This window comes from Pollachius pollachius (assembly GCF_949987615.1).
Source record: "Pollachius pollachius genome assembly, chromosome: 4".
Taxonomy (NCBI): domain Eukaryota; kingdom Metazoa; phylum Chordata; class Actinopteri; order Gadiformes; family Gadidae; genus Pollachius; species Pollachius pollachius.
Genome location: NC_136937.1, coordinates 15,931,109 through 15,945,174, shown reverse-complemented (window position 1 = coordinate 15,945,174; position 14,066 = coordinate 15,931,109). Strand labels below are relative to the sequence as shown.

At 48.6% G+C, this 14,066-nt stretch overlaps 1 protein-coding gene across 1 annotated transcript in view; it reads left to right on the top strand.

Annotated features, from left to right (window-relative positions):
* LOC307074201 (netrin receptor UNC5D-like) overlaps positions 1-14,066 on the top strand; it is a gene marked incomplete at both ends in the record, with an annotated part of 180,244 nt that overhangs the window by 156,296 nt on the left and 9,882 nt on the right. Inside the window, 2 exons of the mRNA XM_079734229.1 lie at positions 8,396-8,576; positions 13,105-13,335. Of these exons, the coding sequence (XP_079590355.1) occupies positions 8,396-8,576; positions 13,105-13,335 (412 nt within the window). The remainder of the gene's footprint in view (positions 1-8,395; positions 8,577-13,104; positions 13,336-14,066) is intronic.

Sequence of the window (14,066 nt, the reverse complement as noted above, 5' to 3'; positions counted from 1 at the left end):
TAGTACACAGTGAAATCCAATAAAATAAAAAGTCCAGTCTACCCAGTTATCTCCAATAAACCCAACCCCTCCTTTCTCCGCTAAACTAGCAGCACGCAGGATTCGTTCCCTTTTTTAGAGCTTCCAAAAACGCACTTTCGATTCTCAATAACCTTGCTCCCTTGAGCCCCTGAGTAAAGACAAAATGAATGAAGAAAAGACTCCTATAATTCCAAATAAGTTATGTTCATGAATAATACAAAAACAACAAATAACCAAAATAACGAAAAAATATATATATATAAAAAATAAAAAAGGTTTGCTGAAACATGCCACAACATTCCATAACTGGAGCCTTGCTCCACAGTCAGTATACTAGTTTGTCTCAGATGTAGCCATAAGGCTATAGCTTACTTTACTCTGTGCTGGTCGATGGATGTTGCGTTAGTCCTCCTGTTCGGAAGAAGCCGGGATGTTGTTGTTCCTCTAAATTCTTTGGGAGTGGAAGGTGTCAGCATCCTCTGGTGTCTCAAACATCATGTTTCCCCTCCACAGGTCACACGTAAGCACGCAGGGTAGAGTAGTCTGAATTGAATTCCCTTCCGATAGAGAGCCGCTTTAACATTCTTAAAGGCTGCACGCGTTTTGGAGAGATGAGAGCTAAGGTCAGGGTAAAACCTCAGTGTCTTTCCCTCGTACACTCCGTTGTTCTGCTTAGCCAACGCAGAGCTTGCTCTCGGTCTTGATATTTGTGGAAGGCGATGATGATGGGTCAGGGTGACTGGCCCTTTTTAGGTTTCTGTGCCAGAGCCCGACGCACACGTTCCAGTTCAGGCGGTGTAGTGAATAGGTTCCCCATAATGTCCTTCAAAAGTGTGGAAACAAATGTAACCATGTCTGAGTCCCCTTTGGCTTCGCTATCCTCAGGCACATTAATAATATGAAGATTTACTCTCCTGGACCGGTTCTCCATGTCATCGATGCGATCAACATGCGTAGCATTCAGAGTTTGCAATTCGGTGATAGCTTTCTTTGCCTTAAACAGGGCATCAAAGATTTCACCTGCTGTGGTCTCCACCGCGGCGACTCTCCTTCTGAGTGTCCACCATTTCGTGGAAATTCGCTAAAGATGCCTCGATAGGCGCCAGGGATGTTTTAATCAGACCAGCCATGTCCTCTTTGAGATGTTGTTTTTCCATTTCTGCCGCAAACATCGTAGCAATGTCACTTGCATTAGCAGCAGCAGCCATGTTCGCTACTTTGCTACTTAGCGTTTGGCTCGACTTCTTCGACTCAAAATCTTTCTTTGGCCTGTTCCAGCAACAACAAAAAATGAACAAATGAAAAAATAAACGTATGAAACTATTTCTTTGACGGAAGTACGCATTTATTAAGGAGTTTTAAGGTAGTTATAGCCAAGTTCACAGGTGACTCTCGAACGCACGTCTTGTTCCTACATGTCCCAAACCGGAAGCCTCCCACACAGCAGATCTAATGTCATTCGACATGCAGGACATCCATTAGAACCAGAGGGGGGGGGGCGAGGATGTAAGCATCATCCGTACCGGTCACAGCCGTAAGAGAGTAGCTTCATCAAAGGAGTTGTACCGTGACAGAGCTTCGGCTGGCGTAGTTGTGGACCTTGTGGGTCAACCACGTCACCGACCTGTTGGTGTACCTGTTTTTATTTGACTAATAGTGTTGCTGAAGGTCCTCATAACATCTTCTTCTCTATCAAAGAGACAGCGATCGTGTTAAAGTAGGTGATGTTTACCTTGGCATTATTATTATGCGTTTATTAAGGCTTATTATAATAAAACAAGGAATAATCCATGAAGGACGCAAAGCCCTACAAGGGACGGGGTATGAGAGAGGAGCATAGTGGTGTCCTAAGCAGAACCACATTAAACATTTACGCTGCACTAAGCCAACCGACACTCTGTCTTGCATTGATTTTTTTTTCGAGAGGCGTCCCTCTTTCTTCCTCACACAATTTTAAATAATAAAGCAGGGTCTTTAATCACTGCTCAGTGCAGCAGGCTGGCTGATCAGCAGCGACCAAACAGCAGCAGGTAACCTTGGCGACTACAAAACCTGGGGGCGGACCAAGGCAGTTGAAGGTACCCCCTTTCCCCGGTGTGTGTGTTGCACACACACACACATACACACACACACACTCAAGGCCCTGTTGGCTTGATGGGCTTACCTGTCACAAAGGGCCTGGTTCTAAAACGACGCAAAGGAGAAAGAGAAAGGCTGCTTTCCTCTAAATGTGCTAAGATGGGGGCTTTAATCTTCCTCTATCTGCGTGGCAGCCGGCCACTGATTGGTTCATCCGGAGGGCGGTGGGCGGGGGGGAGTCTACAGGTCAGAGTTGGTTGACGGTCGATTCACGTAACTCCATCGCACCGTCTCACCAGCAGCTGTTTGCTTTATGATTTAGAATGACAATACCGCCTAATTCAGAGACCCCTACTCCTCTAGCACCACTAATAGGGTTTTTTAGATACTTCATGGGGTGTGTGTTTGTATGAAACAATGACCTGGCCTCTATGTAATGTATGTGTGGCTGTGATTTATAGATATATGTACAAGCATGATCGGTTCTGACCTTGGACGTTCTGTTTGTCCTGGCTGAAGAGCAAGTCCTCATCAACCATGTAACACAAATGTATTTGCTGCATATGTTGTTTCTGAAGCATGCTGAAATATTGACCTGCCAGGGCACTTAACGTCTTAACAGCTTTCAGAATTGCCGATAGCCCATGGTTTATTTTATTCATTTTTATGGTGCCATTTCCGAGGAGGCAGAATCATTCCATGTCCTTCATGCTAAGCAATGCTTCAAGAGGAAAAGCCAAATGTTTCAAAATGTCCAGGGTACTGTCCTTTACACCCACGGACAGGAGGGTGCTGAGAGCGTTTCATCATGCTCCCCTCTATCCAGACCCTCCACACTACAACCTGCTCAAGTATTAGTGTCACGACTCAGAGCGGGAATCAATTGCAGATCAAAAAGGATTTATTCCCAAACAGTCCAGCAGGCAAATCAGATTCCAGGTACAGGCAGGGTTCGTAAAAAGGCAGGCAGGCAGACAGATACAGACGGACAGGTACGGACAAGAGGTCCAAAACCGATAGGCAGAAGACTTAGTCCAAAACAGGCAGGGTTCAAAACCAGGAAGAATGGTAAACTATAGCTTCTCTTTAAAGATCTTCACGCTAGTCTCACTCACGTGGCAGTCAGGTAGCAAACAGTACATACCGTGACGATCTGACAAACTGAACAGAAAGGGCAGTCTTTAAATACTCCACCAATCAATACCCAATGAGAGACAGGTGAACAGAGAAACAACAGGTAGGGGGAGACAAAAACAACAGTCCATACGAGAATCCTGACAGTACCCCCTCCTCTACCAACGCCTCCTGGCGTTGACCGTGGAAGAAGCAGGGTGCTGACGGTGAAAGTCTTTGATGAGCGAGGGGTCAACAATGTTCCGGGCAGGGACCCAGCTCCTCTCTTCGGGGCCGTAGCCCTCGCAGTCCACCAGGTACTGGTGGCCCCGACCCCGACGGCGGACATCGAGCAGGCGGCGAACAGTGTAAACCTCAGACCCATCAACGAGTCTGGGGGGTGGGGGGGGTTTGGGGTCGGGGTTGGGACCCAGATGCCTACTCCGGAAGGGCTTGACACGGGACACATGGAAGGTGGGGTGGATGCGGCGGAGGGCAGGAGGGAGGTTCAAGCGAACCGCAGAGGGATTGACCACCTTGGAGATGGTGTAGGGGCCGATGAAGCGTGGGTTCAATTTTGGGGAAGTCACCTTCAGAGGAAGGTCACGTGTGGAAAGCCACACCCGCTGCCCCTGGGTGTAGTGGGGAGCCCTGCTGCGGTGACGGTCTGCCTGACTCTTCGTTCTGGTCTGTGTGCGAAGAATGGCGGCCCGGGTCCGCCTCCACGTTCTGCGACAGCATCTGATAAATGTCTGTGCTGAGGGAACCCCAACCTCCTCCTCCTGTGCCGGGAACAATGGAGGCTGGTAGCCGAGGCAGCAGTGGAACAGTCACAGACCAGTTGCAGCAGATGGCAAGGAGTTCATGGAGTACTCCACCCATGGCAGCTGAAGGCTCCAGGCTGTAGGGTCCTGTGACGTCAGGCACCGCAATGCTGTCTCCATCTGCTGGTTGGCTCGCTCCGTCTGGCCATTTGACTGGGGATGAAAACCTGAGGACAGACTGACTTTAGCACCGAGAAGGTTGTAAAAAGCACGCCAAAAATTAGAGGTGAACTGGGGTCCTCTGTCTGAGACCACATCCACTGGGAGCCCGTGTAGCCTGAAGACATGCTGCACAAGTAAGTCCGCTGTCTCTTTGGCAGAGGGTAACTTGGGTAAGGGAACTAAGTGCACAGATTTGGAAAAGCGGTCAACAATAGTGAGGACTGTTGTGTTACCGTGAGAAGGTGGAAAACCAGTGACAAAGTCCAGGGCAATGTGGGACCAGGGTCTCCTGGGTACTGGTAGGGGTTGCAGTAAGCCGGCAGGTGGTTGGAGTGATGGTTTATTCCGGGCACATACAGAGCAGGCCTCCACAAACTCACGCACACTCCCCTCCATAGCAGGCCACCAGAAGTATTGCTTGATTAATGCAGTGGTGCTTCTGACACTCAGGCCAGCTTGGATGAGTGACCCTATTGCAGGACCTGGGGGCGGACGGATTGTGGTACAAAAAGACGGTTAGGAGGGCAAGCCCTGGGGCCGGACTCACCAGACAGGGCTGTGCGGACAATGGTCTCAATATCCCATCTAGCAGCTCCTATGAGGCACTGTGGAGACAGGACGGTGCTAGGTGTAGGAGCAGGATCCGAATCTGGGAACTGACGAGACAGGGCATCCGGTTTACCATTCTTGGAGCCAGGTCGGTAGGACAGACAAAAGTTAAAACGGGAGAAAAACAGAGACCAACGAGATTGTCTGGGGTTTAAACGTTTAGCCGAACGGAGATACTCCAGATTCTTATGATCCGTCCAAACTAAAAATGGCTCCTTAGCTCCCTCCAGCCAGTGACGCCACTCCTCTAGGGCCAATTTTACTGCCAATAGCTCTCTGTCCCCAATGTCGTAATTGCGTTCAGTGGGGGTGAGTTTGTGGGAGTAGAGTGGATCTTTTGATCTGCCCCAGACTTCTGAGAGAGAATAGCACCCACCCCAACATCTGAGGCATCCACCTCAACGATAAATTGATGGTCAGGGTCAGGTTGGCTCAAGATCGGGGCCGATGTGAACTCTTCAGGTCGTTGAACGCTGCTTCGGCAGCTGGTGTCCAAGAGAATTTCACCCTGGGGGAGGTTAGAGCGGTTAGGGGAGCAGCCACTGAACCATAGTTGCGGATGAATCGCCGGTAGAAGTTAGTAAATCCCAGGAATCTTTGTAGCTCCCGCCTAGACGTTGGACGCTCCCAATCGGTGACTGCTTTTACCTTTGGACCATCCATCTGGACCCCTCCTGCTGTGATGACATACCCCAGGAAGGATACAGTCTCCTTGTGAAATTCACATTTCTCCACTTTAACGAACAGTTGGTTCTCCAAAAGGCGCTGCAGGACACTCCGAACGTGCTGGGAGTGCTGGGAAACCGACGGAGAAAAAATTAAAATGTCATCTAGGTAAACAAATACAAACTTGTTAAGCAGATCCCTCAGGACATCATTAATCAGACCCTGGAACACAGCTGGGCAGTTGGTGAGACCAAAAGGCATGACTAAATACTCATAGCGACCTGAAGGAGTATTAAACGCAGTCTTCCATTCATCCCCCTCCCTTACTCGGACCAGATGGTAAACACTGCGGAGATCCAGCTTGCTGAAAATCTTGGCACCCTGCAACAGCTCAAAAGCTGAGGACATCAAAGGCAGAGGGTAGCGGTTCTTCACCGTGATGTTGTTTAGACCCCTATAGTCTATACAAGGACGCAGGGCGCCGTCCTTCTTCCCTACAAAGAAAAACCCGGCACCAGCAGGCGAGGAAGAGGGGCGGATGATACCGGCAGCTAGTGATTCACCAATGTATTTGTTCATCGCTGCGGTTTCGGGGGGAGACAAGGAATAGAGACGGCCCCTAGGAGGTGCCGTACCAGGTCGAAGATTGATGGCCAGGTCATAGGGTCGGTGTGGTGGCAGGGAGGTTGCACGGGCTTTACTGAACACGGCCTTGAGATCCAGGTACTCAGGTGGTACATCAGACAGATCCATGGAATCATCTGTGGCTTGTGAGATTGCGGGCAGGGGGGTAAGAGCATTCTTAAGGCAGTTATTCAGACAGAATGGGCTCCAGCCTAGGATGGTGTTATTTGCCCAATCAACATGTGGATTGTGCTTTACCAGCCAGGGCCAGCCGAGGACGATGGGAGCAGTCAGTGAGTCTAACATATGGACCACTAGGTTCTCTTGATGGTTGCCAGAAATGAGTAGACTCACCGGGGGCGTGACATGGGTTATATGGGAGAACCTTTCTCCGGTTAGTGCTCTTGCCTCCAGGGGTGTTTTCAGCTGGGCTGGGATGAGGTGTAGCTCATAGGCCAGAGAGGTGTCCATGAAATTGCCATCAGCTCCCGAGTCAATAAGTGCGGACACGAGGTGGGAATGAGCTCCTGTAATGAGCGTGGCAGGGACAAGGGTACGGACGATATAAGAGGGATGAAGAGGAGTGACGCTCACCAGTAATCCCCCTTCTACGGGTGAGCGTTGCCTTTTTGCTGGGCATTGGGCGGAGTAGTGGCCCGGTTTACCACAATACATGCACGAATTGGTGTCCCTTCTTCTCTTTCTCTCAGCTGGGGACAGATGGGTACGGTCCACTTGCATGGGCTCTGGTACGCTGGGGTCAGCTGGCACTGGCAGGGATGGAAGAGGGACCCCCGAGGAGGATGACCTCGGAGGAGGACAGAACTCTCACTCCCCGGCGCGTTGCTTCAGGCGTTTGTCCACTCGGATGGCAAGCTCAACGAGGTCGTCAAAGGTGGAAGGTAGTTCGCGGGTGGCGATCTCATCCTTGATGGCCTCAGAGAGTCCATAGAGGAAGGCATCATACTGTGCATCTGGATTCCAGCCACTGGTGGTGGCGAGGGTGCGGAAGTCTATAGCATAGTCGGAAGTAGAGCTCTTGCCTTGACGGATCTGCAACATCAATCTGGCAGCCTCTCTCCCATGCACCGAGCTATCGAAGACCTTCTTCATCTCACCTATGAATGCCTGATAGCTGAGGCAGACTGGGGAGTTGGAGTCCCAAACCACAGTTCCCCACTCTCTTGCACGACCCGTCAAGAGGGTTATGATATATGCAACCCGGGACTGATCCGACGGAAAGGTGGCGGGTTGCAGCTGGAACACCAGCGAACATTGCGAAAGGAACGATCTGCATGTTCCTGGTTCCCCGGCATAAAGTGCAGGAGCTGGAAGTCGGGGTTCTCGGAGCGGGTTACCAGATGGACCGGGTGGGTCGGGCGGTGTTGGCAGTTGAGGCTGAGGTGGCGGCACCAGGGCCAGTTGGACCCGCGGCAGCTGGGCAGCCAGGTCTCTGATGTGGGTGGTGATTGCCTCCAAAGACCTCTCAAGTGTCTCAAACTGGGCTTGATGTCGACCGAGAAGCGCTCCTTGCCTCTCCAGCACAGTCTTCACCTGAATCAGATCTGCTGATTCCATCTGGGTCAGATCGTACTGTCACGACTCAGAGCGGGAATCAATTGCAGATCAAAAAGGATTTATTCCCAAACAGTCCAGCAGGCAAATCAGATTCCAGGTACAGGCAGGGTTCGTAATCAGGCAGGCAGGCAGACAGATACAGACGGACAGGTACGGGCAAGAGGTCCAAAACCGATAGGCAGAAGACTTAGTCCAAAACAGGCAGGGTTCAAAACCAGGAAGAACGGTAAACTATAGCTTCTCTTTAAAGATCTTCACGCTAGTCTCACTCACGTGGCAGTCAGGTAGCAAACAGTACATACCGTGACGATCTGACAAACTGAACAGAAAGGGCAGTGTTTAAATACTCCACCAATCAATACCCAATGAGAGACAGGTGAACAGAGAAACAACAGGTTGGGGGAGACAAAAACAACAGTCCATACGAGAATCCTGACAATTAGCCTGAATGCCCGTGACATGTTTTGATTCATACAAACAGATAACGCACACACACACATCTCTTCTTTTGTCGAGCTGCGGTTTGGAAACACAGATCCCTGTCAGCATGAGGAGTCGTTGTATGTGTGTGTCTATGTCCGTGTCTAGTGCTCTTCCAGCATGATGCTTGTTAATCTCCATCCCTTCTGTGTCGTATCAAGTCTAATCTGATTCTGTTCCAGACCCGGCGTCTCAAATGTGTCTCCTTGTCTTTGTTGTTGTCCCCCCCCCCCCCATAGCACAGCGCCAGAGGAGGAGGGCGAGGTCCTGCTGAGCCCGGAGGTGACCTACGGCCCCCCGGGGCTGGACCTGTCCTGCCCCGTGGCTCTGTCGGTGGCGCACTGCGCCGACCTCAGCGGCCCCGCCGACGCCGCCTGGGCTGTCCGTCTGAAGAGGCGGACCCCGGAGAACAAGTGGGAGGTAAACCTCAACGTCAACACAAACTGTCGCTACTAGGTGAAAAAAGGAGGAGAGTGACGAGCGGAATGCAAAAGAAGCATTCCGGTCGTCCCTCTCTCCTTAGCTCGGACGGAGAAGAGGGAAAACGTCACCAAAAAAAGTCAAAGTCAACTTTATTGTCCATTTCAAAATATGTGCCAGACATACAGAGGAATCAAAATTGCGATCATCTCCAACAAACGGTGCAATAAGAACTAAATGACAAAATTAGGTAAAATAAACATAATAACATTTTTAATAAGACAAGTAATATTTACAACAAGATAAGTAATGTTTACAATGAGTGAGGTGCTTCACTTTGGTGGTTATGAATCGTCCTCTTGCTTTTTGTCAAACCGTGTCTTTTTATTGGCCGTTGAGGGGGGGGAGGGGGGGGGCAGTGAGTGCAGAGCTGTGGTTTCGGCCCCGAAAATACCCGGAGCGTTATGCAATTCTGTTGACATCACTGTCGACATCAATCCTGCAGAATGCGGTGCAATGCGGTACTGATGGGGCAGTGGATCCTCAGAAGTAAGTCCTCAAAGCAGTTAGTTACAGAACAAGGATATTATTTTGCTTCTATCATGGAAATGGTGTTCCAGGCTTTGGGCTGTCAAGGTTATGGAGCCGGCTACTGTTTAATATTTCAGATGGTAAAGCCATAAAGTAAAATGGCCGGCACTCTGACACCCTCTACTTTGGGCTAATAACATGGATTGAAAGATGCATCGAATCTGCAGGCGTACAACAGTATATTTCTTGTCTATGTGATGAAATAAAGATTTAGTTTACCTGAAAGTTTGGAGATCATACTACAATCTAAACAGATATATATATATATATATATATATATATATATATATATATATATATATATATATATATTTATACGTGGTGTACACATGTCGGTTTTTATATTGAGTCATTTTCTCACTGTTTTTCAACACTCAATTCAATAGTTTTGTATCACTAACATTGCATGTGCATCAGAGGCAGATTATTCCCAACGGAGATATGAGTTGCAATTGTTTTGGAAGCGAGGTGGTAGAGCAATGTGTGAGCGTGAGGCTCCTTACATGTAGCTCCTTCAAACACCTCTTCTCATCAAACCACACCTAAACAGAGCTGTGTGAGCATCACCTCAAACAACTCCCCGACTGAGAAGCAGACTGGGACACGATTTATTCACAACTCTGATATCAATCTGAACCACAGCCATCATTGATCTCTGCCTTCCATTCATCATCTAAACCCCTATTCATCCATCCATCTCCCAATTATCGATTGATCGATTTCCCATCCATCCATCTCCTATTGATCCATCCATCTCCCATTCATCTATCCATCCATCCATCTAAACCCCTACTATTAATCAATCCAACAATCCATCTTAAACCCCTTCATCTCCATTCATTAATTCATCCATCTTAATATTTATTCATCCATCCATCCATCCATCCATCCATTCATTACTTTATCCATCCATCAGTCCATCTACTATTCATCCATCCATCCATCCCTCCATCTCCTATTCATCCATCCATCCAAACTTCCATCCATCCATCTCCTATTTATCCATCCATCCATCTCCTATTCATCCATCCATTCATCCATCCATCCAGTCATTCATCCATCCATCTCTTATTCATCCATCCACGTTAGCGCATTCCCCAGCAGAATAGCCGCATGTTGGATACTCTTGTAATGTTGAGCTTACCCCATCAAAAGAGGACCTCATAGGGCAGAATACCCCCCCCCCCCCACCAGAGCCACACACTCTTCTGTGTTGCCTGCTGAGAAAGCCTGTGTGACCTCCCCTAGAACGCCCCTTGTCACTGTGCACTCGTGTGTGTGTGTGTGTGTGTGTGTGTGTGGGTGTGTGTGTGTCTGTGTGTGGGTGACATTTACACAGGATGTAATTTGCCAGCAGAAACGTGTTGCACAAAAGGGAGCCATGAAAAGAGACATCATTTATGTGTGTTATACGCCATCGGGAAGAAACTGAGATGAGAAGAGAAGGAAAAATAAAAGAGTCCGTTAGGAGAAGCCAGTGAGGAAGAATAGAAAGAAAGATGGGATGGATAGGGGAGGGAGGGAGGGAGGGTGAGAGGGAGCGAGGGAGGATGAAGATAGGAGACTGAAGGAGGGAGGGGTAGAGGGAGGTAGAGGGAGGGAGAGGGAGGGAATGAGTTGTCCCTCAAGAAGAAGCAACAGCGCGACCCGTCTCTGTCAGTGTGAAATAGTAAGCACTTTATCTCATGCAAAATGCCTCAACGATCCCGGATCTCCGGGCTTTACTGACATTATCTCTCTCATTATCTTTGTATCCCCAAATGGAAATGTATTTCTAGTGAGCAGTACACATTTTAGATTGACCAATCACAACGCAGAACACAACTCTACAGGCATAGTGAGCGACACTACAGGCTAGTGCACGACACCACAGGCTAGTGCACAACACCACAGGCTAGTGCTCGACACCACAGGCTAGTGCACGACACTACAGGCTAGTGCACGACACCATAGGTATGGTGCAAAATACACTCTGTCTGCCCTCACTTCCTCTTCCTCTCTCCCTTCATCTAGGTTCTAAAACTTAAATCTTGACTGTACTTTACCATCCTAAACCTGACATAACCTTCATTTATATGCTTGTTTTATGCCGCAATTAAATGTCTGGCTGCCCGTTTGGCACCTCTTGCACTCCCTATATCCCTGGAATGAGGGATGCCTCTTGTGCGCTCCTTCTCAAGGCTCCCTTCCTTTAGGATTCAGGGAGTTTTTCCTCTGCCCTTCAGAGGGCTGGTTCTCAAACTACGGGTTGGCACCCTGAAGGCTACTTTAAAGTCACTGCACGTCGACCCAAAACGCCATAATCAGGGCCCTAGCACACCCCTGAAACAGGAAGGTCTGCGGTGCAGATTCGGTGACCCGGGTACCAGATCATGGAAGTGAGGCCACGACTCAGTGATCCAACGATGTGAGACGTGTCGTTGCTACTCCCTTCCCTTGTGCTGCTGTCGGTTCTTATTAAATGGGACATATTGTGAAAACACTTTTCCTGGGATTTGGGGTGTTGTTTTGGGTCTCTGGTGCTCCCACACGCATACAAACTTTGAAAAAAGTCTGAGTGAGATATGCATTTCTGTGAGTACCCCGCCTACAGTTACCAAATGAGCGAGTAAGTTTCGGCGCCCTCTCCTACGTAGGAAAGGGGCACATTTGAATATTACCTCCCACTTCCCCACCCCCCTCCAATCAGAGCATAGCTATTTTGTGGACCAGCGGGCGCGCAACTCGGCGGCAGCCTGGCAGCTCAGCTCCGGGAGTACAATTCCTTTCTCCTCCATGTCGCATTTCAAGATGGACTTCAGAGAGTCAAGGCCATAGTGCCTTGCCCTCCAATTCTTCTCCAACATTGCCGAGATATCCCCCACTACGAGTCTTTACTTGTTGTGGAAGTACTAGACGCAGTCTTTATGAATCATAATATCATCCGAGGCGCACATAGCTTTTGGCTGTGATAATAGATATACTATTTTATAAATACCCATATATTATATATTATTATTATTATTATTATTATTATTATTATTATTATATTATATCATATAGATATAGAGCTCCAGGAGTCCGCAAACGAGAACAATCACTTCTCCTCCATGCTGTGGTTCACTCTGACATCTCATTGGTCAATAAGCAGCTCATTTGCATTAAAGCTGCAGACACCAGTAACATTGCATTCTGAAGGGACTGAAACAGAGGGGAATAGAGGTAGGCAAGATTTTATTTTCCTAAAAGCTATTTCCAGCAAACAGCTTCAAAAACATGTTTTCTGGAACTAATATACTATGTTCACTTGTTGGGAAAACACCATAATATGTCTCTTTTAAAGACGCCTCTGAGGAGTGTCTGTGGGTCTGTCAGTAAAATCCGTCAATCCTGTGCCCTTAATGTGATTTGGTATAACACCGCCGCCGAATCATCACGGTCAGTGCGGCGACTCCAGACACCAGGGCGGTGCGGGCGCCGGCCGCTCACTCTCAGCACGCCATGCGTCACGCTGACCACCGGTCACGCTCAAGTGGTTCCCAGCGGGGCCCAGGAGGGTCTCAGCGGAGAGCTCTACTGCTCTGATGTTTATGGGCAGGCCTACATGTCTGGGCTGTTCCGGTGGGTCATTAGCATGTTGTTTTGTCTGAGAAAAAATTCTTTATTACAAAACTGTTTATAACGAAGAATACCTCAACCGGGTAGGGGTTTACAACAAAAACATGAGTTATCTTAAAGAGTTATCATGAGTATGCTCGAAGACAGAGGAAAAGTGTTCTCTGTCTTACTTTTATTGACATGGGCATGAGAATGCAAACATCCATGGGTTGTGTGTGGTGCCCTGAAGTACGTTCAGAGCAAGGCAGGAACAGGCGGGGTCTTGAAGCCTGTTCAGCACTGGGACTGGGATTGAGGGCTACTTATTCCAACCCTGCTGACCAGTAGGTTGCCTCAACAGGAAGTGATGTCCATGGACGAGGAGAGCACCTCCTGCTACGGCCTCCTGGAGGCGGAGCGGTGCCACCTGCTGCTGGGCCACCCGGGCCACTACGCCCTGGTGGGCCGGCCCCTGAGCCAGGCAGCCGCCAAGAGGCTGAGGCTGGCCGTGTTCGGGAGCCCCGACCTCAGCAACCCGCTGGGCTACAACCTGAGGGTGTACTGCGTGGACGACACCCCCCACGCCCTGCAGGTGAGAGGGGAAGGGGGGGGGAAGAGAGGGAGGAGGAGACGAAGAACTGACAACGATGAGGATTATAAAGATGAGAGTGTGACGAAGATTTTGATTATAAATAAAAGGAGGAGGCAGAGGAGGAAAAGGAGGCTGATCATGATCATTTCAGTAACAGTTTTAGTGTCTTATGATTATTTTCAGGTTCAGTGGTATGTTCACATTAACAGGAGCGTCTTTACGTTGTTCAGATGATGCTTTTGTCCAAAATGGGTCACTACTTGATGTAAAATACTCAACACAATACAAAAAGGAGGAACCACAAGAAAAGTCCAAGTACTGTGAACTCAAAGTTTCTGAAAATATGTACGTTTCTAAAATACCAAGGAGCAACTGGGCCGAGTTCCTCAGAAAACGAGGTTAGGGGCCGTCAGCCTCCATCCAGAGAAACAGCAACACAGTACAGATCCCTCATAACAGCTCAAACATCACAGTGCACAACTCAGCCATGCACAAGTCTCCGGTTTCTTCCAGTCTTCAGAAAGGTTTTGTGAGATAGAGAGGGATTCCGCAGATTCATCTTCGGTGTATTGTGCATACACACAAAAAATACTCATGTATTGTACTTACAGAATTAATACACATGACCAAGCAAATTTATACAAATACATTTTAAAGTTTTTTTACTATTATAATTATTACAAAGTGCAAAAGTTCAGTATGCACTCCGAACTGTAAATATTTTAAGCAAC